At 38.7% G+C, this 25,357-nt stretch overlaps 1 protein-coding gene across 3 annotated transcripts in view; it reads left to right on the forward strand.

The window, feature by feature from the left end:
- The window catches only part of TNPO1 (transportin 1), a 34,190-nt gene extending 14,918 nt beyond the window's left edge, over positions 1-19,272 (forward strand). For 2 of the 3 annotated variants that reach the window (XM_035099728.3, XM_035099727.3), the window contains exons 9-25: positions 1,408-1,526; positions 1,953-2,013; positions 2,543-2,711; positions 3,446-3,598; positions 3,952-4,177; positions 5,033-5,204; positions 6,103-6,189; positions 7,080-7,187; positions 7,381-7,539; positions 7,624-7,711; positions 8,257-8,355; positions 8,526-8,621; positions 11,243-11,318; positions 12,110-12,209; positions 14,632-14,706; positions 15,229-15,371; positions 17,694-19,272. In XM_035099728.3, coding sequence (XP_034955619.1) covers positions 1,408-1,526; positions 1,953-2,013; positions 2,543-2,711; positions 3,446-3,598; positions 3,952-4,177; positions 5,033-5,204; positions 6,103-6,189; positions 7,080-7,187; positions 7,381-7,539; positions 7,624-7,711; positions 8,257-8,355; positions 8,526-8,621; positions 11,243-11,318; positions 12,110-12,209; positions 14,632-14,706; positions 15,229-15,336 — 1,896 coding nt within the window. In that variant the 3' untranslated portion in view covers positions 15,337-15,371; positions 17,694-19,272. The remainder of the gene's footprint in view (positions 1-1,407; positions 1,527-1,952; positions 2,014-2,542; positions 2,712-3,445; positions 3,599-3,951; positions 4,178-5,032; positions 5,205-6,102; positions 6,190-7,079; positions 7,188-7,380; positions 7,540-7,623; positions 7,712-8,256; positions 8,356-8,525; positions 8,622-11,242; positions 11,319-12,109; positions 12,210-14,631; positions 14,707-15,228; positions 15,372-17,693) is intronic. The other variant, XR_015946242.1, reaches the window with a different exon arrangement.
- Positions 19,273-25,357: the final 6,085 nt, after the last annotated feature.

Genomic DNA, 25,357 nt, shown 5'->3' on the forward strand with positions numbered 1-25,357 from the left:
ACAGAAAAAAAAATCAAAATATAAAACCACAAAATACATAAAATAAAAACAACCCAATACCCCCCCAAAAAAACCCCCACATTTTAAAAGGGGATAGGATGTCAATCAAATCAACCAAAGGTCTTGTTTACAACGTGCAGGGGTCAGCAAACTTTTTCAGCAGGGGGCCGGTTCACTGTCCCTCAGACCTTGTGGGGGGCCGGACTATATTTTGAAAAAAATAATGTATGAATTCCTATGCCCCACAAATAACCCAGAGATGCATTTTAAATAAAAGGGCACATTCTACTCATGTAAAAACACCAGGCAGGCCCCACAAATAACCTAGAGATGCATTTTAAATAAAAGGACACATTCTTCTCATGTAAAAATATGCTGATTCCCAGATCTGCCGTGGGCCAGATTTAGAAGGCGATTGGGCCGCATCCGGCCCCCGGGCCTTACTTTGGGGACCCTGTTTAAAAGTACAGTAATGTTTTTGCCTGGTGCCTAAAGGTGTATAACGAAGGCGCCAGGTGAACTTCCATGGGGAGAGCATTCCACAGACTGGGAGCCATTGCAGAGAGGCTTGTTCTCATGTTGCCACCCTCCGGACCTCTTGAGGAGGAGGCACACGGTGGAGGGCCTCAGAAGATGATCTCAGGGTCTGGGTAGGTTCATATGGAAAGAGGCAGTCCTTGATGTATTGCAGTCCTGAGCCATTTAAGGCTTTATAGGTCAAAACCAGCACTTTGAATTGGACCTGGAAACTATTTGGTAGCCAGTGCAGTCGGACCAAGGATTGGTGTAATATGCTCAAACTGTCTTGGTCTGGTGAGCAACCTGGCCGCTGAATTCTGCACTAGCTGAAGTTTCTGAACCATCTTCAGAGGCAGCCCTATGTATTGCAGTAATCTTGCCTTGAGTCGTTTTTGCACTAGATTAAATATGTATTGGCTGTCCATTGCAAAATCAAATATACAGTTGAGGGTTGTTCTAAATGTTCTGTTTTATGTTTGTGAGCTGTTTCTCCATTTGTCAAATTCTGTGTGAAGTGTGGATACATAAACACATTTTGTGAATTTCCTGATTCAGAATGGCTCAAATCTAGGGGAAGTGGAATAATCTAGGGGAGCACTCTCTCTGTCATGCACATGCACACACTCATACTACCAACATGGTTAGCTGTTTGTGAAATCTGAGCTTGAGCACAAAAATATTATCATAAAGGGTCAGTCAGTGCAGTGGGGGAAAAAAGAATTAACTGTGGTGTTCACGCTTAGCTGGCACTTTCAGTAAAAAAAACAAACACACTCTTGTAAGCAACCCCATTGGTGGTGGATTATTACATTAAACTCTTTTGAATTAGATCACATTTACAAAGAAACTGACACCTGTACAATTTCATTCCCTTGACATTGTGTGTAGTATATGCTACAAAGGACTCAGGACCAAGATGAAAATGTGGCTTTGGAGGCTTGTGAGTTTTGGCTGACTTTGGCTGAACAGCCAATTTGTAAAGATGTTCTGTGTCGGCATCTTACCAAGTAAGTTGATCCTACGTCCATAATTTTACTAATAGTTTCAGAATTTATTTGCATCATGCTTTCAGTGTCTTTTTTTTAAAAATTGATTTTGGGACCAGACAAGAGGCAAGAATCCACGTATAAAACTTATACATTCTTTTGCATTGATGGTAGCGTAGTTGAGAGTGATCATTGGTGGTGTTTCAGTGTGTGCAAGGAAGATAACTGGCACACCTTTTTAATACTGGGAATGTATGCAAGGCTGCTGAAATCTTATGCCTTCAAGTGGGGTTAAGGGGGGTGTCCTTGTAAGTGCAAGTGCTAGAGGCTCAGAAACCACAGCTGCCTCAATGAATGCTTCCTGGATACCTCCATATTTTATTGGATGCAAAGGAAATTATATAGCTGCAAACCAGCTGATATTCAAGAAATGTCCTTTCTCTTTAGGTTGATACCTGTGTTGGTAAATGGCATGAAATACTCAGAGATAGATATAATTCTCCTGAAGGTAAGCATGATTTCCCCCCTCATTTGTTGAAGATATGCCACTGCCCCTTATATTAGATACTCTTACAATGTTTGCCTTTAACATGCACAATATATGCAGCAGCACACACAACATTCAAACAACTCTTGATTATTTGTGGACTCCGACCGCTTTGTTGCAACATTGCTGTTTTTTGCAGCCTTCCCACTTGTTGTTTCACGGGCTATGAAGGGAAGACGCAATGCACTGAATTAAACAATGGGATTGGGTGCAGGGTGGCTATGAAGCTAAAATTTAAGGCAAGCTGGATTTTCCAGAGTAAGATCAGTTTTTGGAGATACGGCAGTTTGGGCTTATATGTTGTAAACTCAGAAGTCCTTCACTTTGCAAATAGATTTAAATCACACTTTTACTCTACTTCAGTGCCCAGAGGTTTAGGGCAAGTAACATAATGTCGAAGTCTCAACTCTGCACAGATAGTACAAAAACAAATACACCGACATTACTTCAGCATGTATAGGCTCTTTGTCATTTTGGTTTCTGATTACAGGGAGATGTTGAAGAAGATGAAGCTATCCCAGATAGTGAGCAAGACATAAGGCCCCGCTTTCACCGTTCACGGACGGTAGCACAGCAGCATGAAGAAGATGGCATTGAAGAGGAGGAGGAGGAAGAGGATGAGCTGGATGACGATGATACTATTTCTGACTGGAATTTAAGTAAGGCCATATAAAATACTGTGCAGTCAAAATATTTATGTGGTGAATTTGTAGAATTGTAGGTTTGAAATGGACTCTGCGAGTCATCGAGTCCAACCCCCTGCAGTGCCCAATGTGGGACTCAAACCCACGACCCTGTGATTAAGAGTCTACCAACTGTCCTTATATTATTGTTCACCTATTCAGCAATTGTTCTGAAGTTGTACTGCCAACTTTGTAAAAATTCTAGTTTTTTTAAAAGTCCTCTGGATTATGTTCTGTACTTGTAATTTATCAGTCACTGAGCACAAGTAGAATATTTCTTCTGGATTTTTGCAATTGTTGCAGATTTTCGATAAAAGGTGTGAAAAACATTTATGAAGTACAAACCCTATTGAAATTAATGGGGGCTTGAGAGCCTTTTAAGGAAATCATGCTCACAGTTGAGCAAATAAAACTTTTCAAGCTTTTCAGAAAGTTCTGTTACTTAATACATGTCTTGAGTGTTACTCAGATGTTATTCAATAAAAGCATTCAAAACATGTTGCACATCTTGTGAATTGCCTTCATGAATGCTGTAATGAAAACTAATTGAGCAGTTAAACCTTCTGATAATATGCATGGAGTGATTTTGTTTTGATTATTTTATAAAGTTTTTGTGGCCTACAATTAATACGAATGCAGCATTGAGTTGAAATTTTATGACTAAAATGTGTCTCAGATGTATTGAATGTGTGTTTGTGTATCTATTTTAGGGAAGTGTTCAGCTGCTGCTCTTGATGTCCTTGCCAATGTATTCCGCGATGAATTGCTGCCACACATTTTGCCCCTTCTAAAAGAACTGCTTTTTCATCCAGAGTGGGTTGTGAAAGAATCAGGCATCCTAGTACTAGGAGCAATTGCTGAAGGTTAGTCAGTACTTTCAAAGACAGGCTTAGCATCCTATATTCCGCGCCAGCCCCTGGCCATGCTTTTTCTCCCCCTCCTCCTCACCCTGTCTGCTTCTTGTGACCTCTGGCTCTTCCTGCCCCAAACTCCACCTGCTGTTAGTTGCCTCTGCCCTGTTGTTTTCTTTCCTTCTTGTTCTCTCTACCATCCCCAGTGGGCAACAGCCACCACTTGTGTTTGCTAAAATATGTTGCCTCCTGGAAGTTTGTTAATATTATGGATTGTTTTTTCATGCTGGCTTCACTCCTTTGTGTGTGTGTGTGTGGAGGGCAAATTCTGCTAGGCATTTCTAATTTGTAACCTATTTTTACAGGTTGTATGCAGGGTATGATTCCATATCTTCCCGAGCTAATCCCTCACCTTATTCAGTGCCTCTCTGATAAAAAGGCTCTTGTGCGCTCCATTACTTGCTGGACTCTTAGCCGCTATGCACACTGGGTAGTCAGTCAACCCCCAGACACGTACTTGAAGCCATTAATGACTGAGTTGCTAAAGCGCATCCTGGATAGCAACAAGAGAGTACAAGAAGCTGCCTGCAGGTAGGTCAGAGTCATAAAAGTATTGCCAGTGGTCCTCAAAGAACAGGGTGAAGATGTGAAACCCTTTTTCATTGTGCTGTAATATTCTGTTTGATCTTGAACAAACATTACCATAGTCTAGACAAACATCTTACTTTTGAAGTTGTCTTAGGAGTTTCTCTTCTGTTCTAAATGCCCTTGTTCATTGTAGCTGCTTTTATTTGTTTTTTGTGGGAATGATAACATTTGTCACTGATCCTCACTTTGCACAGAACATGAATGCTGTGTATTGTCAAGTCAGCAAGTTCTGTTCTAGGTATTATTTTAAGAATTTAATCCAGAGACACATTCAAGTAACCCATCACACCCACTAGAACTTTCGGATTTCCATACCTTTGGAGCTGCAGCCTAGCTTTTACTTGGAAACTTGGGGACTTTTGAAAACTCTTCGGGTTTATGGCTTTGTTTTATTATTAAAATAATTTACTACCCTCTCTTCATTGTTCACCCAATCCCAAAGCAACAAACAACTTTGAAATACAATAAATACAATAGAACAGTATTTCACTTAAATACAGTTTAATGTGAAACCAGACAAAATATAACTTTATATATTGCAAGCACTTTAATCAGCACTTTAATCACTTTAATCAGATACTTGGGTGAAGAGCAAAATCTTTCCTTCAGTTTAAAGTAGGGTTTCTATATCCACAGGGGTGATATGACCTGTGAAAATAAATGCAAAGCCAACTTTCAGTGCATCTCACCAGAATGGGTTCTCCCCCCCCCCATGTGACCTTTTAAAAAAAGCTGTGAAAGTTTGTCTCAAAGAGAAGGGTGCATTACTGCAAACTAAATTTTTGTTTTGCTTCTTAGTGCCTTTGCTACTCTAGAAGAGGAGGCTTGTACAGAACTTGTTCCTTATCTTGCTTATATACTTGATACTCTGGTCTTCGCATTTAGTAAATACCAGCATAAGAATCTGCTCATTCTTTACGATGCCATAGGAACTTTAGCAGATTCTGTAGGCCATCATCTAAACAAACCAGTAAGTATTGTTATCCTTCCATTCATTTTAAACTGATAATTTTGTTCACTTCTCCATTAGTCCTACATTCTAGAGGCTTATTTCCTTAATTTGGTGTGTTACAAGAGGGTATATTTCATCACACTCCATTGTTTAACTACCAAGCAATTTGCCTCATCATCCTTTAACAAAATTTCAACATATATTTCACTGTCCTGAATATTGCTTCCTTTCTGTTCGTTATGAAATATTATGAAATCTATGGTGCTATCTTCATCAGATTGGAGAACTGTGCTAAAGCTAATAAAATTTCAGTAGGAACAAATGTAAGGTTCTAAACCAGCTTCACTAATATAAGATGGAGGACACCTGGATTGCCATGTGAAAAGGATCTGGGGGTCGTAGTAGACTACAAGCTAACACGAGTCAACAGTGTAATGCAGCAGCGCAGCAAAAAAGGCTAATGCTATTATAGGCTGCACCAAGTTTAGTGTCCAGATCAAGGGAGGCAATAGTAACATTCTATTTTGCCTTGCTCAGACAATACCCGGAGTACTGTGTCCAGTTCTGGACACAACAAATTATGGAGGATATTGACAAGCTGGAACTTGTGCACTTTCTCCTTGCAACATTCCTGTCATGTAGGTTAGACTTGAGAGCTAGTGATTACCCAGTGATCTTTATTATGGAGTGAGATATAAACCTGGGAGCCTCCAGACCAAGTATGACACTCCTTTTTGGGAGTCTGTGATTGTCATTTGGTAAGGTAAACTTTTGGAGATTATTCCTCTGTAATTTTGATAATACTGGATTTTTTGAAAAAAAAAAGGTGTCAGATGTTTGAAGTGGAAACAATGCTGGATTTAATGGAATTTACAATGGCTTACTTAAATGTGTCATTTTATTTCATTGTCTTTAGGAATATATTCAGATGCTTATGCCTCCATTAATCCAGAAATGGAACATGTTGAAGGATGAAGATAAAGATCTTTTCCCTTTATTAGAGGTATTTGGTTGATTATTTAATTTCTTTAACGCTTAATATATTAAAAATATCTCTAAGCCGCATACAAATAAGAAGCAACAACAGACAACTTAAACAAAATATTACAAAAATACACAGTTACATATAAAAATGTTTCATTTCCTTCTGACATTAAGCCTCTGGGTTCCTGCTGAGAGTCCAAGCAAACTCTCAGCTCACCGAGAAAAGTCTCACAATGGGAAGAGTTCCTGGAAATAGCAGACATAACGCTAGTCTCTCACTCTAGACTTGATTTTTATGGGCATGCCCAAGGTGGGTGGGAACTCTCTCAAGCTCCCCCACAGCTGTGTCCTATTCAGCTGCACTCTCCACACCCAGTTCCAGATAGAGCAGGTTTGTTGAGTTTTTCAGGGAACCCAGAGGAGGGAGAAAGGGCCCCAGTCCACTCACAGCTCTTTCTTCACCCTCTGTCCTCTCTTTATCCTCCTCCTCCAGCTGCAGTTTTGCAGTTTTCCTTGATATACATACGTGAGAGAAGCTTCTCCTGGGAGATTAATTCTATGCCCGTTTACAATTCTACACCCCCTTACTTAGGAATAAACCCCATTCTGACTTGGTGGGATTATTGTCTATATGTGTAGCAGAATGCATTGAGCTCAGGATATATTTTGAGGGAAGGACACATAGGGTTGAGCTGTATCAATTAATGATGTTGGTAATTGCATGGGTCTTGGCATGGCCAAAGCTAGAACTCTGGCCACGCTGTTACGAAGTTCCTTAATTCTGCAGTTGATATACTTCAAAAAGTTGGCCTTTCTAAAAGAAATTGTAGCAAACGTGCATGCCCGCAATTGAAAGCTCATATCAGTTGAATATCCCTGATACTCACTACTTTATCTTCTGTATTTCAGTGCCTATCTTCGGTTGCCACTGCCTTGCAATCTGGCTTCCTTCCATACTGTGAACCTGTGTACCAGCGCTGTGTAAATCTGGTACAGAAGACTCTTGCACAAGCCATGGTATTTTTCTGTTGTTGGCCTTTGGAGGATGGGGAAATTTATCTTCAATTGGATTTTAAGTGAAACTTGTTTTCTGGAGAGATTTGTAATATTATTTCACCAACTTAAAATAATGTTAATAGCAAAAATGGTTCATTGTATGTCACGTAATTAAGCCTTTTAAGCAGTGTCCAACTGTGTGTTTTTATTACAGTTGCACAATGCTCAGCCAGACCAGTATGAAGCTCCTGATAAAGACTTCATGATTGTGGCTCTTGATTTACTTAGTGGTTTAGCTGAAGGACTCGGAGGCAACATTGAACAGCTAGTGGCTCGGAGCAATATCCTGACACTCATGTACCAGTGCATGCAGGTGAGGCAAATAATCCCCTTCTCCTGCCTCGCTTTTGAAATAGAATGCTTAAAAACACAAACTTACTCTGTTTCTCTCTTTTAGGATAAAATGCCCGAGGTACGACAGAGTTCTTTTGCCTTGCTGGGCGATCTGACAAAGGCATGTTTTCAACATGTGAAGCCATGCATTGGTATGTGACTTAGCAAGGCAAATTCTTCAAATTTGGGGTCTTGTCCGTGCATGGCATCATTGTGACTAGAAATGCTCCTTCTATGTGCAAAGGGAAATTTTTGAGAGTTTTGTTTTTCCCCCTAACCGGTTTATGGTACAAAAGAGAATATATTATTGCCATCTAAGTTTGATGTAGAACTTTTCCTCCAGGACCTTGTTTCTGGCTAGGCAGTGCCTAGTATACACATGCTTACTTTATAGCAGAAGATCCTGTTCAAAATGTTGGCAATGTCTGAAACTGCTTTTTTTGTTTTGTTTCATTGAACACTTGTGGTTGTATCTGCATCCCACTCAAATTGGTAGCTGAAATCCCTTGCTTGCAGTGGAATTGAATTTAACTTACTGGACTGTGCCATGAGTTGCTTATGACTAGGAAGAGTTTCTGGCTAGGAAAAAGTGATTGTCCTTCACATGGGTTTTCTGCTGAAGTTATATGAAACTGAACATTTGTGTGAAATTTTAGTTGTGGGAGAGTTTTAACAGTGTGGCTTGTGTTCTTTTCAGCTGACTTCATGCCTATTTTAGGAACCAACCTTAACCCAGAGTTCATTTCTGTCTGTAACAATGCCACATGGGCAATTGGAGAAATTTCTATTCAGATGGGTAAGGTTTGCTTCTTTAAAGTTATAGTTTGGATTTTGCATGGTATAGATTAAATTTTTTACCAGTTGTAAATTCTGGTGTTCAATTGCGCTTATGTACCTGTTATGAAAGCATATATTCAGGTTCTTAATGAATTGTTTTATGTTGGTGTTTTTTTTCTTTCTTTCTAGGTATAGAGATGCAGCCTTATATTCCTATGGTCTTGCACCAGCTTGTAGAAATCATTAACAGACCCAACACACCAAAGACTTTGTTAGAAAACACAGGTATCCTACAACTGAACTCTTTGCAGTGAATGAAGTTATGCAGGTTTCTGTTTGTAAACCAGACTATTCAGAGAGTCGTAGGTAAACTGCATCAGTTTTAAAGGAAAAAGCAACTCAGTTTGGATGATGTTGCAAACCTCAGTCTTGCAATTAAGTGTCAGATTAAACAGATTTAATTTTCAATTAGCAGATGCTATTGATTAAGGACTTAAAGGTAGCATAGAATTTGACTTTTTTGTACAAATTGTATGTGTGTTCTGTGCACATAGCTAATTTACAGAAGCCTTCTAACTATAGCTGGCAAGAGGATGCAAGCAAACTGCTATTTAAAAATAAAAGAGTAGCTGACTATCATATATTATATATATCTTGCTAACTTGTTACATAGTTTATTAAATATAGCATGCTCTTAAATGGAGGCCTTAGAAATTGCAGATTGGTTGAAGATTAAAAGACCTTTTAAAATTGAGTTTGAGGCTTGTTCTGTGCTAGTAGAAAGCATGTTCTGTGTTTTTTTTTCTTTTTTAAAAAAGCTTCTCATTTTCTGAAAAATGCTAATTGTCATCTCTGACTATCTCTGTCTGCACTGTAATCTGATACCAGTGATACTAAGAATATGAATGCAGATTTATAGTTACAGCCCGAAGTGAAAATGAATGGTTACCAGAATTTCAGTCTAGACATTGATAACTTGGCCATTGCCTTCACGGCTGTGGGTGTGAGTCAGGTTATATTCTTTGCATGTTTGTTAAATATCTAGCAATGAGTGCAAAGACCGTAACAGTATATTTTATGTTAAACTGGAAGATAAGCGACATGGTAATTTGGCACATTATGTATTGCACTATTCACAGTACAAACACATGATGTGTCTTGTGGAACAATTATTTTAAATCAAAGAAGCCTCCTAGCAATAACTGGGAGTGACACCTGTACATGTTCTTTATGGTCATTGGTACATTACCTGTAGTGCTTGCTTTTTACACAGTGCAGAAGTTAAGAGACATTTGATCCCTCACCATAACTTCTAAATATTAGTTGTAAATATCCAAAAGGCTGATACTACAGATAAATGTTGAATGTGTTGTACTTTAGGTTTGTTGTGGGATATTCTGGTGTATACTGTAGGATGTTGTCATACTTGAAATCTCAATGCAGCATGCATCGATCTACCAAAACTAGCACCTTTTTAACATTAGAGTGCTTTTCCTAATTGGCTTCTTATGTTGTAGGCTGCTTAAGAAATGAACTCTGTAAGAGTACTTGCCCAAAATAACAGGCTTTGTAGTCTAAATTCCACTCTGTATTCTCAACCAGTACATCATTTCCATTATTCTTTAAATAAGTAATTCCAATGGGAACTGAATGAGCTTTGCGGCCTTGTTGCCCATAGCACTGGAAGCGATCTCAAAGGTCATCTAGGTCAGTCCCTTGCTGACGCAGGAAATCCACTACTATAACATCCCTGGTAAATGGTAGGGTAGGAATTGTTAATATTAGAGGCTGATTCGTGTATAGCACAATTGGAAAACAAAGCCGAATATTTCCTTTAGCCATATTAATTGTAATTCCATTTTATAGTGTTGGTATATCCTACACCAAATCTCATAGTGAAAAGAGCATCATCTGCTTTATTGCATGTGTTCATGAGATTGTTCACAAATGCCTGTTCTGGAGTGTTGCACAATGTCTTTTAAGCATAGGCTTCTCTGCTTCATATGAATCTGCTGGATTTTAGTATTCATGTAGTTTGCTTCAAATAATCCTTAAACATACCCACACTCTCCCTTTTCTGAAGAATTACTCTGCGAGTTGAGAGAACACCATTAAAGCCACACAGGGTCACCGTCCAAGCAGCCTCTTCACATGAACGGCCAGGTGCCTGACAGATCAGTTCACACTGAACAGATTCTTTCATATTTATGAAAGATATTTGACTTCAGAGATTAATTCTGACAATTGTTGAATCGTTAGATAATAAAATTAAAAGCTGCCGTATCTTGTAATGAAAAGCTAATACAGATAGAACCCCGTGACTCCTGCTGAATTTAGCTTTTATCTTTAAAATAATTCTTTGAGCATTATGAATAGAATTCCATTTTTTTCCCTGGAAAATCTTACATTTTAAAAGCTTACGTTACTTTGATTTTAAAATTAAGATCTGCCATTTAAAATTTAATTACAAATAGTATTTGTTCAAGGAAGCTAAGTAGCTATGGGTTTTTAACCCTGAGAAATAGGCTAGGAACTAAGTGTAATAAATAATAGTGACTTGTTACTAAAGGTGACTCAAAATACCTTTTGATTAAATAGTGTTGTCACAGTTTGAACCATATTATTTAAACTGAGCATTTGGATTTTAATTTGTGCTTTTGGTGTTCTCTCATTTGCTTAATTCCTTTTCCCCTTCTCCAAATAGTATGCCACATTTGCTACCCCTTATTTTTAGGGGTGGTAATGAACAGCACTGGTGAAATCTTATGTTATTATCATACACAGGTTCTGTTGGTTTCTGTTTCTGAGTTATTTGTTGTTTTTTCTTTATTTTTCTCCTTCCCCCCTCATTTGCTCATGTCTTGGTTGGCGTTTGGTGGTGTATAACCGTGATTGCGTTACCTTAGCAATAACAATTGGTCGTCTTGGTTACGTTTGTCCTCAAGAGGTGGCCCCCATGCTACAGCAGTTTATAAGACCCTGGTGTGTATTATTCAATCTTTTTTTTATTCATTTTTTCTTCACTTTCTTCTTTCTTTCTTCCTTCCTTTCTTTCTTTCCTCTCTCTATCTCACTTCTAGATATACTTTTCAGTTGGTTACAAAAATCACTATTCTTAATCATTGCCAACCATGTGACTAATCTTGTCCTATCAGGTTTGTGAGTTTCTTTAGCAGTACCGTCATGTATATATTTCATGTTGTGGCTAACAACTAATTAATGCATGGGATAAGATTGTCACATGCTTGATGTGTTAAAGCTTGATTATTAAAAGCATTTTTAAAAATCCACCAGTATGATGATGTGCATGCAAATAGCATAAAACGTTAAAACATCGCATTACATTACTTCAAACTCATTTGCGATTTGACTTGCTGTCTGAAATACATGTTTATAAACTTGTACCAAAATAGCTTGCTTGCTGCTGTAAACAAGTGAGAGATGTTCTGTTCCTGGTATTTGATAGACTTCATACTGTGGCAGTATATGCTGCTTTTAGCAATGAAAGCTAATAATGATACAATGCAGAAAATAGGAATATAGGTCACTTGCACTACAAGAAAGAATTTGAAATTGGCTGATCTGGCATCTATAAAATTCTTTGGGTTTCAAATCAGGTTGAAAGTGTACAAAGTAGGGATACAAAGTAAGAAACCTGACAGTATGTGCTGCATAATCCTTAAGCTTCACTGGAACACTTATTCCATCAAATACAATACCAGCTAAAGTTGGACGCAGAGATTAATCTAACCCTCTGTTCTTTGTTTTAATAGGTGCACCTCTCTCAGAAACATAAGGGATAATGAAGAAAAAGATTCAGCATTCCGTGGAATTTGTACCATGATCACTGTCAATCCAAGTGGAGTAGTCCAAGTAAGTCTTGTGTTGGTCTTGATTGGCTTAGATGAACACATTGCCCCATTGGTTGCAGATAAGAATTGAGATGGTGGTGTGTATTTTTAGGAAAAAATCAAGACACATACAGTCATACCTTGTGTTTTCTTCCGCTCTTGTTATGCACTTTCAGCTTACGAATGCGGCAAACCCAGAAGTGTTTACTTCCGAGTTTGCCGCATGCTCAGAAGCGATCTGCACGCTTCGCGCACACGCAGAAGTGCTCGATCGCACCACACACATGCGCAGAAGAGGCGCTCTACTTGCAGACTTTTTGGGGTGCGAACGGCAACCCCAAACAAATTAGGTCCGCAACTAGAGGTACCACTGTACTGCCCAAAGTACTGTAGGAACAATGCTGAGAGACATTAAAAAGTGAGGATCAGAGATTGGTAGGACCCTTTAAGCCAGGCATATGGTCTAAAATTTGATCCTCTGCCCCATGTTACATTATCTTATTTAGATACCAGATTTAAACTATACATATGGGATGAAACCAATGGTGTTCACACACAAGCTGAAGGGGCTTCTCCTTGCGCAGTGGGACTTCACCTTCCTTTCCTCCCCACTGCAGTAACTTGCACACACCCAAAATCTGTTCTAAGGACTGGGAGTCTATCCAGAACAAATTTTGAAGGAGGCAAAGTGGTGCTCCTATTGCATGAGCAGAACTGCACTCACACAGTGTTGGATCAAACCAATAATGATTCTCTAAAATGCCTCAGGAAGCTACCCCCTCTTAATTCTGTTACTCATGGTAGCCACTTCTGAAAAAATTAAATGCTGGAATTCTGCTCTGTCTTTATTTTATTGAGGTATTGTTTGGCCGACATGTATTCAAATCCCTTTATGAATAACAGTTCTTAGATTATTGCCAGACTAGAATACCTGTAAGCAAGAACTAGATAGTGCGACTGTCAGCACCTTTATTTCTATCACTTTGTTGTCTCATTTGATTTTGATATCTACACACACACACACACACACACACACACACACACACACACACACAGTGTTTGTCGCAGTTGGCTTCAAAGAACATCAAGTGTTGGTCTGTTTCACTGTGGATTGGTCACTGCAAAATACATTGTTAATGGCTTGGTATGAGTATATACTATTTCAAATACCAGAATTGAAAGTGGACACTTCAAAATGTTAGTGTGAGTTAATTTAGTGATATGATGATGTGTTGTTCTCTCTTTAGAATGATGAGTAAAAAGAAAGGTGGGGTTGTAGTATCTAAAATCTTACATTTTGCATTCTTCAGATCAGCTTCTAACAGGAATAACTTTGAAATAAATATTTAGAGTTTAGACAGGGTGTAACTACATCTTACATGGGAGTTCTGTGATTTGGTACTCCCTACTTTTTGTCCTTTTTTGAAAGCAATGATTGGCAAGGGATATTTGGATTAGGGCCGGGGTGTGTGTGTAACCCACCACTAATTCTCTGATTTAAATCCCCTGCAGCTGTTTAGTTGCAGAAGGTAGAACTTGGGGGGGGGGGGACAATGACTTTTGGTCGAAATATTCCCACCCCCACCCCCATGACAGCTGCTTTTTCAGAAGTGGTGGCGGAAACAGTGGAAGTTCAAATTGTGAAACTCCTGCTTCTTCCTCCAGTGGGGTCAAACTAGATGCTAAGTTCAGTTCTAAAAACATTTATTGCTTAGCTTTACCATCAATGGGACTTGCTTTCAGATCAAGTGCTACAAAGAGGAACCCTGCACATTTCTCACAGTTGATCATTTTAACCTTAACTAACTCCATTCTCCTGACCCAAGCCCCTGCGTGTGTTTCAAAATTCACATGGAGCTCTTGGAGTTACTGTCTGGAGCCCAGCTACCCATTTGAATGTTTATGCAGATCACAGATTTGTTACTGAAATCATTGCTACTGTTCCCTATAAAAAGGATACAGGAGAAGGAATTTGACATACAGTAGGTGCAAAAGGCTTCAGATTTTTTATTGGAGATAATTAAATGTTTGATGGAGAAACTATAAAATGTAGAGCTAGACCTCATCTGCACTATACTTTTAAAGCAGTATCATACCACTTTAAAGTCATTACTTCCTCCAAATAATAATCAGAACTGTAGTTTGGTATGGGTGCCGAGAGTTGTAAGGAGACTCCTCTTCCCCTCACAGAGTTAAAATTCTTGTGAGTGGTTGAACAGGGAATTTCTGAGGAAACTGGGAATTGTAGCGCTCAGCACTCTTCACAAACTGCAGTTCCCAGGATTCTTTGGGGGGGAAGCCATGGCGATTTAAGTGGTATAAATAGCTCTTTAAATGCATAGTGCCGATAGGTCCCTAGAATTTGATTACATTGATATTTCTGTGCAGAATCTGTCTATTTGTAAGTAGTCCTCTCTAATTTGCACATTTGAAAACATTTGCAGGACTTTATATTTTTTTGTGATGCTGTTGCATCATGGATTAGCCCAAAAGATGATCTTCGAGACATGTTCTGTAAGGTAATGAGTTATTTCACATTTTTTGCTTTATGGGGCTGTATTATTAGAACATGTGAGGTTAGAGTGTACTTAAAGTGGCACAAAAGGAATGTAGACTATTCTGGTGTTCTGAAAAATTGCTCTACAGTATTTCTATCTGAGCATTCATAATTAGTGGTGAATTCATTATGAGTTCTAATAGCCTGATAGCTCCTTCCAGAAACTAAGAATTGTTAATACACACAGTTCCATCACTACCCCTCTTGATCTTTTTCTAAGTAAAACAGCTGGAGAATGGAATGTGTGTGCAAGAAGAGATGAATATATGCCTAGAATCTAGGGCTTTTTGATGGAAGATAAACTTGTAGCTCAAATAGAACTCATTTTTAAAAAGAAGTTTTGGATCTAGTATGTGACTTTTTGCAGACACTGTAACCATTAGCAATGTGCATCTAGTTTTTCTGTTGTCAGATGGTCACTCTTCTAAGACTTTTCATTTAGTTGGTTTTTGAAGAAAACATTTAACTTTCTGCTCCCCTTTAGATCCTTCATGGATTTAAAAATCAAGTTGGAGATGAAAATTGGAGGCGTTTCTCTGACCAGTTTCCTGTTCCCTTAAAAGAACGCCTTGCAGCTTACTATGGAGTTTAACCTAAAGTATTCAAGCTGCAGTACCATAATGAGGGGTAAGCTGGGTTGATTTTCAAGACTCCTCCCTTTTTCCAGTGCATGAATTGTTCTTTATTGTGTATGTTGACTGGTAGATAAACTGAAGTTTTAATCTCCCTCAAATAACCATGTCTCTTCACCTATTTAGCAACAGCTAATGGAGGAGACTCATTTAGTAGATTTTGTTTGTTCATTTATTCCAGGACTGGGGACCTTTTTGGCCCCACTTATCAGGATCAGTATGGCGTTGCTCATCTGCCTTCCAAACACCAAGTGTTGCTGTCAGTTTCTGAGAGGGAGAGGTGGGGAGCTCAACATAGTGTGGGCACAGCAGTGCAGCTAATCTGACAACCCTACTGCCGCACTGAGTCACCTGCACCTTGCCCCTCTCTGTAATCGGCAGTGATGGCTGGTGAAGGCAAGTGAGCATCGCTGTACTGCCCCACCAATCACTACTACTTGCAGGCCAAATTGGACACATCACCTAGCATGGCAAATGATTTGGTGCTTTCAAGTCCCTATGTCAGCACTTCAAAGTACAGCCAAATGGAGCAGGTGCAGGTCCCTTCAGCATCTATAGCAAACAAGATTGGCCACCCCAAGTTATCAGCTGATGCACAGGTGTACAATCTTCTTTTATACAAAGTTTCAGAAGCTCCCAAGAACCAGCTGGTTGGTGAGCACTTTGAAAGGTGTGCAAGGGGGTTTGCAGACACTGCCGATCACCATGCCTGCAAAGCCCCTTTTGGCCGAGCTCCCACCCTTGCCTGCTCCACATTGATGTCAGGTGCAGGGTAGGTGAGCATGGCTTGACTAAAATAGCCTCATGGGTCAAATGGGGAAGACTCATAGGCCAAATCTGGCCTGTGGGTTGGAGGTTCCCCGGATTTATTCCTTCTCATGGAAACATGCCAAAGGCCATAAACTGCTGCATTCTCTTTATTCAGCATTCTCTTTATTCAGCTGAGCTAAGCCCATAGCTAGTTTCTCTTCTGCAAGCTTTTTTTGTTGACTTCACATTTTTTTAAATTACCTTATGGAACCTTCCATACCCTTGCATGGGTACAAAGCAGTCTTCATATATGAAGTGCAAGAGTTGCAGAGGTGAAACTTCCAACCATTAATGGTCATTACTTATCTTCTTCCATGGTCTCTTCTGAAGGGTTACGGGTTCTTCCTGCAAAATCCCACCTCATGGAAGAGAAGCCACACCCCTCATTTACTCCTTGAAGAACTTGGGGTGAAGATCAAGGCTTTTGCAGGAAGGACAGGGACAGTTGCCAAGTGAGGAAGAGTTGTTTGCTGCAAGCAAGGAAATGAATTTATGGCATCTGCACATAGAATCATTGATAGCAGGGTGACCCTTTATCCGTATCACATGGAATTTGCCCCCTTTCTGTTGGCAGGGGCTGAAATAGAGGGAAATATATCTGATACCTTAATTCTAGTAGTTCTGCATATAGCTTTATAACTATCCTGCTAGAAGTTTTGTCAGTTGCTTGTCTGGGACAAACATCACAATGGTATGAGCTTTCAGTAAAACGTCATAGGTGATGTTTTAAACCCAGAATGATTTAAAGCAGTGTTTCTCAACCAGTGTGCCTCCAGATGTTTTGGGACTACAACTCCCATCATTCCTGACCACTGGTCTTGCTAGCTAGGGATGATGGGAGTTGTAGTCCCAAAACATCTGGAGGCACACTGGTTGAGAAACACTGATTTAAAGTATGTAGAAGAGTCTACTTCAGGAGCATAGAATCATAGAGTTGGAAGGTACTAGAGTAGAAAGGGGAGAGTACCACCTGCGAAAACTGCTTGTCATTTGCTAATAAAAAGAAAGGAAATAGAACATCACTCTAAATATATTAGTACTGCTTCTCTTGGAGGTTCACATTGGGGAAGGGCCGTAGCTTAGTGCAGGCTTCCTCAACCTCGGCCCTCCAGATGTTTTTGGCCTACAACTCCCATGATCCCCAGCTAGCAGGACCAGTGGTCAGGGATGATGGGAATTGTAGTCTCAAAACATCTGGAGGGCTGAGCTTGAGGAAGCCTGGCTTAGTGTATGCAGAAAGTCCCAAGTTCAATCCTCGGCATCTCCAAAGAAGTTTGGGAATGGCCCTTGGCTGAAACGCTTGTGAATTGCTGTCAGTTGGTGTAGGCAGTACTGAGTTGGATGGACCCTGAAGGTTTGTCTCTGCATAAGGCAGCTTCTTATGTTTTTAACATAATCACTTTGCATTTTTGGCTATGTATTCAGATAGTGGTGTATTTAGTAATAACATTATTTTAAAACACTTGCTTTCTGAACACTAAATCTGTGACTTGCTTGCTTCTTTCAGGTCCTTCAGTCTGGAAGACTGGGAGGGAGCCTCGACACCCAGGGAAAAAAATGTTACCCTTTACTGGGGGGAAGGGTAAACCAGTAGGGAATACAGTACAATCCCAAGCCTACTGGGAGGGGCGGGAGGGAGGTGTTGCCGTCACTGTATTAAGCCGATGTTGGGAAATGTTTTAACATCTGGAGCTTTTGTGGGTGGAAGTCTGTCTCCTGTTACAACTCTGCACTGGATGTGAAGAAGCTCAATATATATATAAATATATATATATATTTACAACAGCACATTCTGCAATATTATGGGGAACTGTACCAAAATGAAAACTATAAAATTGAACCATAGAGATATGTAAAGAGGAAATACACTGTGTGAACACGATAAAGGAAACCGAAGGGTAGCGATTGCAGAGAGTAAAAGGTGTGTCGTAATAAGGGGTTTCTGCATTGTTTCATCTTGATGGGATTCCTAGGTGTTGCATGTTAATGAAGAACTAAACAAATGAAGTTAGTACAGTTAAAATAAAGCTTGCTACCTGTATTAGGAGCAGGCACTTGCAGTGTACAAATTTTAATAACCCCATAATAAAGTAATAAAGGTTAACATGAACAAAATGAAGCAACCTGCAAGATGCCAAATGAGTCACTCCTTTTCATTTTTTGGGGGTGGGGGGAGGGGCATTAGAGAAGAAAGGTGAATCTTTTTTAAAAAAAACATTGAAACTGCAAAGGTAGTGGATATGATTTGATGGTTGTACTTCATTAGATTTAATTTCTAGAGTAAGGCATAATTCTTAATGTGCCGTTTAAGGTTCAGGCATGCATTTTGGATCATAGTGATCAAGCGTATTTTTAGTGGGAAAGTAGCATGCTTGCATCAAAGGGTGAGAGTGGTATACATTTTCTTATGTTGCGCCAGTTTTGTGTTGCAGTTTACCAATTCAGTATAGCCCTGCGTTTAAAATTCCTTTTATGATTCTGTGGATTTTATTTTTTCTTAGGAATAGAGGTATAAAATACTGTAGTGACAATTAGGCCTCCAAATATCTTTTTAGGATCTGTTAGGATTAAGATTGATATTGTATTGTGTAACCTGCACAATGTGGAAAGCTGATATAGCTGTGCAAAGTATTGCCTCTGTGCTGTCAGTGTGATGTGCTTTCTGCATGGTTATACTAGTGATTTTTATCAAACCTAAAAATGACTTAACATGGTAAGACCTGTTTAAAGGCTACATAAATGTTAGTTGGCACGTAAAGACAATGGTAGAAAACTGATGACATGATTGCTACATTTCAGTGTTTATTCCCACCCAACGTATTACCTTTCTATAATTTTCTCCTCCGCAAAGTATGATCTTAAGAGATGCATAATTTGGTGGATGTAAAGCAGGGTATCTACACTGTATTGGCGCATGTTGGTGGCCCTTTGTATCCTAGAGAGGACACAATGGTGCAAGTTAAACGCTACAGAGTGAAAGTTGGTTTGGATCCTCTTCATTTCATTTGTTTTTAGCTTTTCTGTTTCCCCACCCCCTCTACTCACTTGTATTCCTGTGAATAAATCCTTGTTAAGTTAACCCTTTACTTTTCTTTCCATGTGTATTTTCTTACGTACTGTGAATGTGAAAACCTAACTGGTACACTTGATCTTGTGTTACTATTAAAAAAAAAAGGAAGTTGTGATTAATAAAGAATATCCCATGATGATAAAGGAAAATGGAGGGACAATAACTCTGCTGGTCAGAGGCAAAAGCCACACTTTTCCATTTTCCCTTAAGTGCTGCAAAATTAATCTGTGCAAAAAAAAAAAAAAGCCATAACAGCCGCCTTACATTTTTGCTTCTCATCTTTGCATTGCAAAAACAACTACTGGAAAACTGTTTTTGCAGGGTCTGACTTTGCATGATTTGGTTCTTATAAAGGTTGTTGGATGATTTAGCCATTGCACTGACGTTCAATCTTGTGTGAGTGAATTTAAGAAATCTGGCTTCAAATTTTTGTTTGATGCACGGTAGCATGTATAAATCTTACACATTCCTCTCTCTTTTTTTGCTTTACAAATTTGAGTGGATTAAACATGCTTGAAAATGACCTTTTTAATACATGTCCTATATGAAAGCCTTTGAAGAATGGAATTAATGCTACTAGGTCTTGAAATCTACTGGAATAAAACTGCATGTGGTGATCTACTTTAAAATTAACTTGCTGTGTCAGTAGCTACAACTTTTCTTTTGGCTGAAAACTCTAGTTGTAGCTTTTCCAATCATCAATTCCTAAGAAAGGAAATCTGAAAAATTATTTAGGGTGAAACTTGCCTTAGACAAGGGTTTACATTAATCTTTCTGAAGACAGAGCATTAGCCCAAAATTTCTATATGGAATTCTCTAAAACAAACTTATTTGTTTTACCCTTGTGAAGTTGAACTGTTAAGTAGCCACTTACATAAATATATATACACACACATATATATAATTTTATTACATGGGTTAATGTAGAAGGAAGTGACTGTTATACTGTGACTTAGCTGATCAGGCAGAAAAGTAACAAACAAGAAAGCAATATTGTGGTTAAAATGGTAATTATTGTTATTAAGTTCATAGCAAACCAAAACATTCATTCTGAGTAAAGTATAGCATATTTGCAGAAACCACTTGGGTTAGAATTTGAGATGAGGAGAGCTCTGATACAACACTAACAATTGTAATTCAACTATATTGCATCATGGGATATATAAAGCATCTTTTCATGTAGTCTTGACAGTTATTTGAATGTTGACTGAATGTTGATACTGGTAGACTTGTGAGTTTGTCTTTGTTACATTCCAGTGTTCTCTGCCTCTTGGCATGCTACAAGCACGGCTTACTAAATCTGCTCCTTACACAGTGAATAAAGTGCTTAGTGTGCAAAACTACAGAAATAGCCGCTGCTAAGTGATGTAGATTTTCTACTTGAATATTTTTGTTGTAGGAACCTCAGGAGGTCAGTGTTTACTGTTTTTATATATGCCTTTGTTTTCATGTCTAAGGGCCCCTTGCTTTGAAGGATTCTAACAGTGAATAAAGCTGCTGATCAACCTAAGTTGGTAACAGAAAGTGTATTTTAAAACATTTTAAATGCATCTCTTTTGCAGTTAAACTTGTCTAATATTATAGGGTTTTCTAGTGGTACACTTTCACTATTAAGGGAAAGAAGTATCTTAATGTTCATTTCATTTCTTTAAATCTAAGGGGAATGGATACATTTTGTAAGTTTTTTTAAGCTTGATTTGTTTTCTAAATTGGTGTGTAGACATCAGTTATAAGATGTAGATCCTATCTCTTGCACCCTGATGCTTCGGCATGTTTACGATGAAGCAAATTCTATTCCTTTAAATGGGACTTGCTTCCAAGTAAGTATGCTGAGGATGGCAGCCATAAAAGGGTGCAGTCATAGCAACATGCATAGAATAATGTTTTCAAATACATAGCCAATAGGATTTTTTAAAAAAAGAAACATAAAGTAATTTTAGTTTTGTAACAAACACTATTGATACACACTGTGATAATTCTGAATTTTTATTTAGCATTAGCATGAATTACTTAAGCTACATAAATATTGTGTAATTTAGATTTATACTACTTGTAAGAGGATTTCCAAAGCTGAAACTTATGTTGCTGTTTGGATAAGAATTATTCATACTAGTTTTATCTCAGGTAAAATACTCTTCTACCCATTTTGTTCAACTAGAGGCTTCTAATGTGTCTTAAGTGTTCCAGTTTGTCTTTCATATAGGAACTGCCTAATGTCTTAAACTCTCATATCTAAATTAACTTACTGTGGAACAGCAATGACTGCTTCAATATAAGTCACCTATTTTATTCATATTGAATGTATTAACAGAGATTTGTAACATTCTTCTTAAGAGAAGAATGCACCTGCGCAGAATAGCACCTAAAAATCAGCATAAAGAGTGCTTCATATTGTGCAGTGCAAAGGTTTAAGTTCCTGATTTTTAAAATTAATTATAACTTGGCATAAATCCTTCTGATATATTTTTCTTGTATAGATGCCTATACCTTTTTAGCATAGTATGTAGAGTCAAAAGAATAACACTTCTTAATGCAGTACTAAGCAGTTAACTTCAGCAGAGATCAGACTGCTTTTGTGAGCTACTGAATACCAAGCAGTAATCTTGTAAGATAATGTTGCTGTTTGCATATGGATTTATTGCATATGGATTTATTATGTACTATGTAAGCATTTGGCTGTCTGGGATACTTTAATGTTGAAATGAAAATAGAAATAATCTTTACATATTAATACAATTCTGCTCAACACTGCACTCAGTTTCAGATAACTCTTCATTTCAGAACTATGTGCATAGCCCAGTTTTGCTCTTTCTACTTGTCAGAGCAAATGAGGATTGGACTGTCCTGAATAAAACTTTAATAAGGGCATACACTGCAGCTTTTATTCACTAAGAGAATAAACTAAAAGATACTTAGATCTGTGTGTGCATGACAGGGAAACTAATGGTTAGTTTAGTTTAGTTTTGCTGGACAAATGCACTTCTTACGCAAAACAGTTATTTTGCAAATCAGTTTCAGGACTCATGGTATGTTACCTTCCACACATGCCACATCTTTATGTCAGTTCATTTAAGAATGGAGTTCTCTTTTGGATGTGCAGCAAAGGTACAAATCCTTGGCTAATTTTTGAGGGCACTCTCTCCAAAACTTAAAAGCACTCTTTCTTCTCCATGCCCCCCTCTGGGAAAAAACATAATCAAAAGTTCTCTCAATTAACTCCTACCTGTCCTAAAATTAATCGTTAAGAGTTGGATATACTAACAATAGTTGAAGTAGCCAGATCTTTCTGCTGACAACTTAGGTTGTATGAGTTATGCTTGAAAGCTTTAAATTGAATGTGTTTTCTGTATGTTAGAATATTCCCTTCAAACATCCTTCCACAACCTCTAAAGCTGTATTGAGTTGATTTTTCCTGTCTGCCTCTGCTAACACAACTTCATTCTAAATAGAATATGGTTTTGATTTTTGATAAGCTGCTGAATTCTAAAGAGTTTTTTGGGGCCACCAAATATTTTGGATCATGCAGAGAATATATATTGTAATGTAGTAATTTTGTATTTACATTTGTATGATGTGACAATAGATGTGAATGTTAATCACTGCTTGACGATGTTAATAAAATTTGTTTAAATATAGATGCTGCACTCTTGATTCTTAATGGAAAGAGGAGGACTTCATTCAAGATCATTGGTTTGCTCTAAACTGAATTACATGCTTGTGTAGCTTTCAGTTTCTTTTGAAATTAGGAAGCAGTTGGGTTTGAAGTTTAGTGTGATAGCTAAAAACATTTGCATTCACACATAATGCTACATCATGTTTTTGTGAGATGCGAAGGGACAGGACAGAGTCACATTGAGCCTTGTGCTCGCATGTTCTCTTCATCATTGCCTCCTCACTCCACAAATGTGGAGGAGGGTGTGTTTTCTTTCAGTTTCCCTAAAGTTCTGCTTATTGTGTTGTGCTGATCATGCATTATTATTTATTCCTGCTGCATATGGTCAGTTTCTGAACAAGCCAACCTAGAACTGTGAGTTATTGGTACAGTAGCTTGTTCAAACTAACCATAAGGGTAAAGGTAAAGGGACCCCTAACCGTTAGGTCCAGTCACGGACGACTCTGGGGTTGCGGCGCTCATCTCGCTCAATAGGCCGAGGGAGCCGGCGTTTGTCCGCAGACAGCTTCCAGGTAATGTGGCCAGCATAACTAAGCTGTTTCTGGTGAACCAGAGCAGCGCACGGAAACGCTGTTTACCTTCCCACCAGAGCAGTACCTATTTATCTACTTGCACTTTTAACATGCTTTCGAACTGCTAGGTTGGGCAGGAGCTGGGACCGAGCAATGGGAGCTCACCCCATTGTGGGGATTCAAACTATTGACCTCCTGATTGGCAAGCCCTAGGCTCAGTGGTTTAACCCACAGTGCCACCCGCTTCCCATCCATCAAACTAACCATAGATAGGGATAAACCATCATTTGTGGTCTAGGTGGCATGACATGCTAGGGTTCAAGGAAACTGAAAGTAAGCTTTGCCAAAGTTGTGGACCTAGCCATGAAGGAGGAAGAAAGAGATGGGGGAGTGTGAGAGCCCAAGGCTTGCTGTGGCTTCTTCCTGCTCCATGCTTATTTCACTAAAGCATGATTTAGCATGATTTGTGAACACAGCCAATGTGTAGACTTAGTAATATTGTTTCTTATTTCAATTTGCTTTGGGTTTTTTTTTTGTCTTTGTAGCAGCAGCAAACAGACAACAGCAGTGAGATTTGAAGATGTTACATTAACATTTATTTGAAAGCAGACTTCACATTCAGAACTAGGAACGTATTTAGCCAGTTGAATGTTAAGCTGGTATTTAAACTTTAACATGTTTTCAGTAGAGTGAGAGATTGTGGCTTGTCTAAGATCATCAGAGAACTTGAAAGGCAAATGCACTGACAGCATGAACTGTCCTAATGTAAAATGAATTGAGAAGATTGCTTGATGTTTGGGGACAGTTTGCCTTTTTTCTTTCAAGCAAAAAACGGGGAAGGAATCTGTCTGGGGTTTAGAAAAGGTTGCAAAATGGTGTTCCATTGTCTTTTTAGTGTTTGCTGCAGTATTTTTCTTCCTTAAAGGTTTATTGGTTTGCTCCCATGGTTTTTAAAAGGGCACAAAACTGGCTTGAACTATTATGGAGAAATGGTAGTGGGCCTCTTAAAGAAATCCACAAGCCTTTCTATCCTAAGTTTAAACTGGTAGCCTTCTAAGAACAGTTAATAAAGGTGCCAGCACAAAAGATTAAAATGCCAGTGGCCCTTCTATTCCAACCACCAGGGCTTGAACTGCATACAAGTGGGGACTCGTATATCAGAAGTAACGTCAAGGACACCAGTCACTTTGTGCTTGAGATACTTGAGCAGCTGCATTCAGCGTGGCACTTGGAAAAGTGGATGCAGTAAGATGAAGCAAGGGAGCATTGTAACTTCATAGCAACGAAGTCCTGGAACTTAGAGCACTGGGGGAAATACCTTTACGTCGTGTTCCATCCCAAAGTGAAGCGGTGCAGGTGATGATTAGCCTGACCAAATAATTAGGTGAATGTCATTTATATTTATAAAACATGCATACTGGTTTTCACCTATAATGTAATATTTTAATAAAATATTATTTATTACAAAAATGCAATAAAACACTGGAAGATAGCTGAAAAATGGTGGAAGCATCCTAGTCTAATTAGCAGAAGAAGGTTGGAATCACTGTGCTATCACTGCAGAAGGGAAGATACTAAATGGATGTGCACTGGGAAAGCATCAAGTACTGGTAGAATTACCAGGCTTTCGTCAGTAAAACCCTCCAAAACCGAAGTCTAAAATGAACATATAAAAGCATAAACTCCTATTTTAAGACCTGAATTTTTAATTTTTGTATTAGCCGATCATAGATAATATTTTATGGAAGCTAAACTATACTAGATGTTACAATTTTTGACTAGCATTTGGCCAGTAGGTGTTCAGGGTCTAGGTGGATTGCAATGGAATTTGAAGAGAACTAGGGCAGGGGAAGTTAAATAGGGTGTGTGTGTGTGATTATTATGATGTGCAAGGTTTTTTGAGGAGACCGCATCTA

The sequence above is a fragment of the Zootoca vivipara genome, chromosome 10 (genome assembly GCF_965207765.1).
Source record: "Zootoca vivipara chromosome 10, rZooViv2.hap1.1, whole genome shotgun sequence".
In the NCBI taxonomy this organism is placed as follows: domain Eukaryota; kingdom Metazoa; phylum Chordata; class Lepidosauria; order Squamata; family Lacertidae; genus Zootoca; species Zootoca vivipara.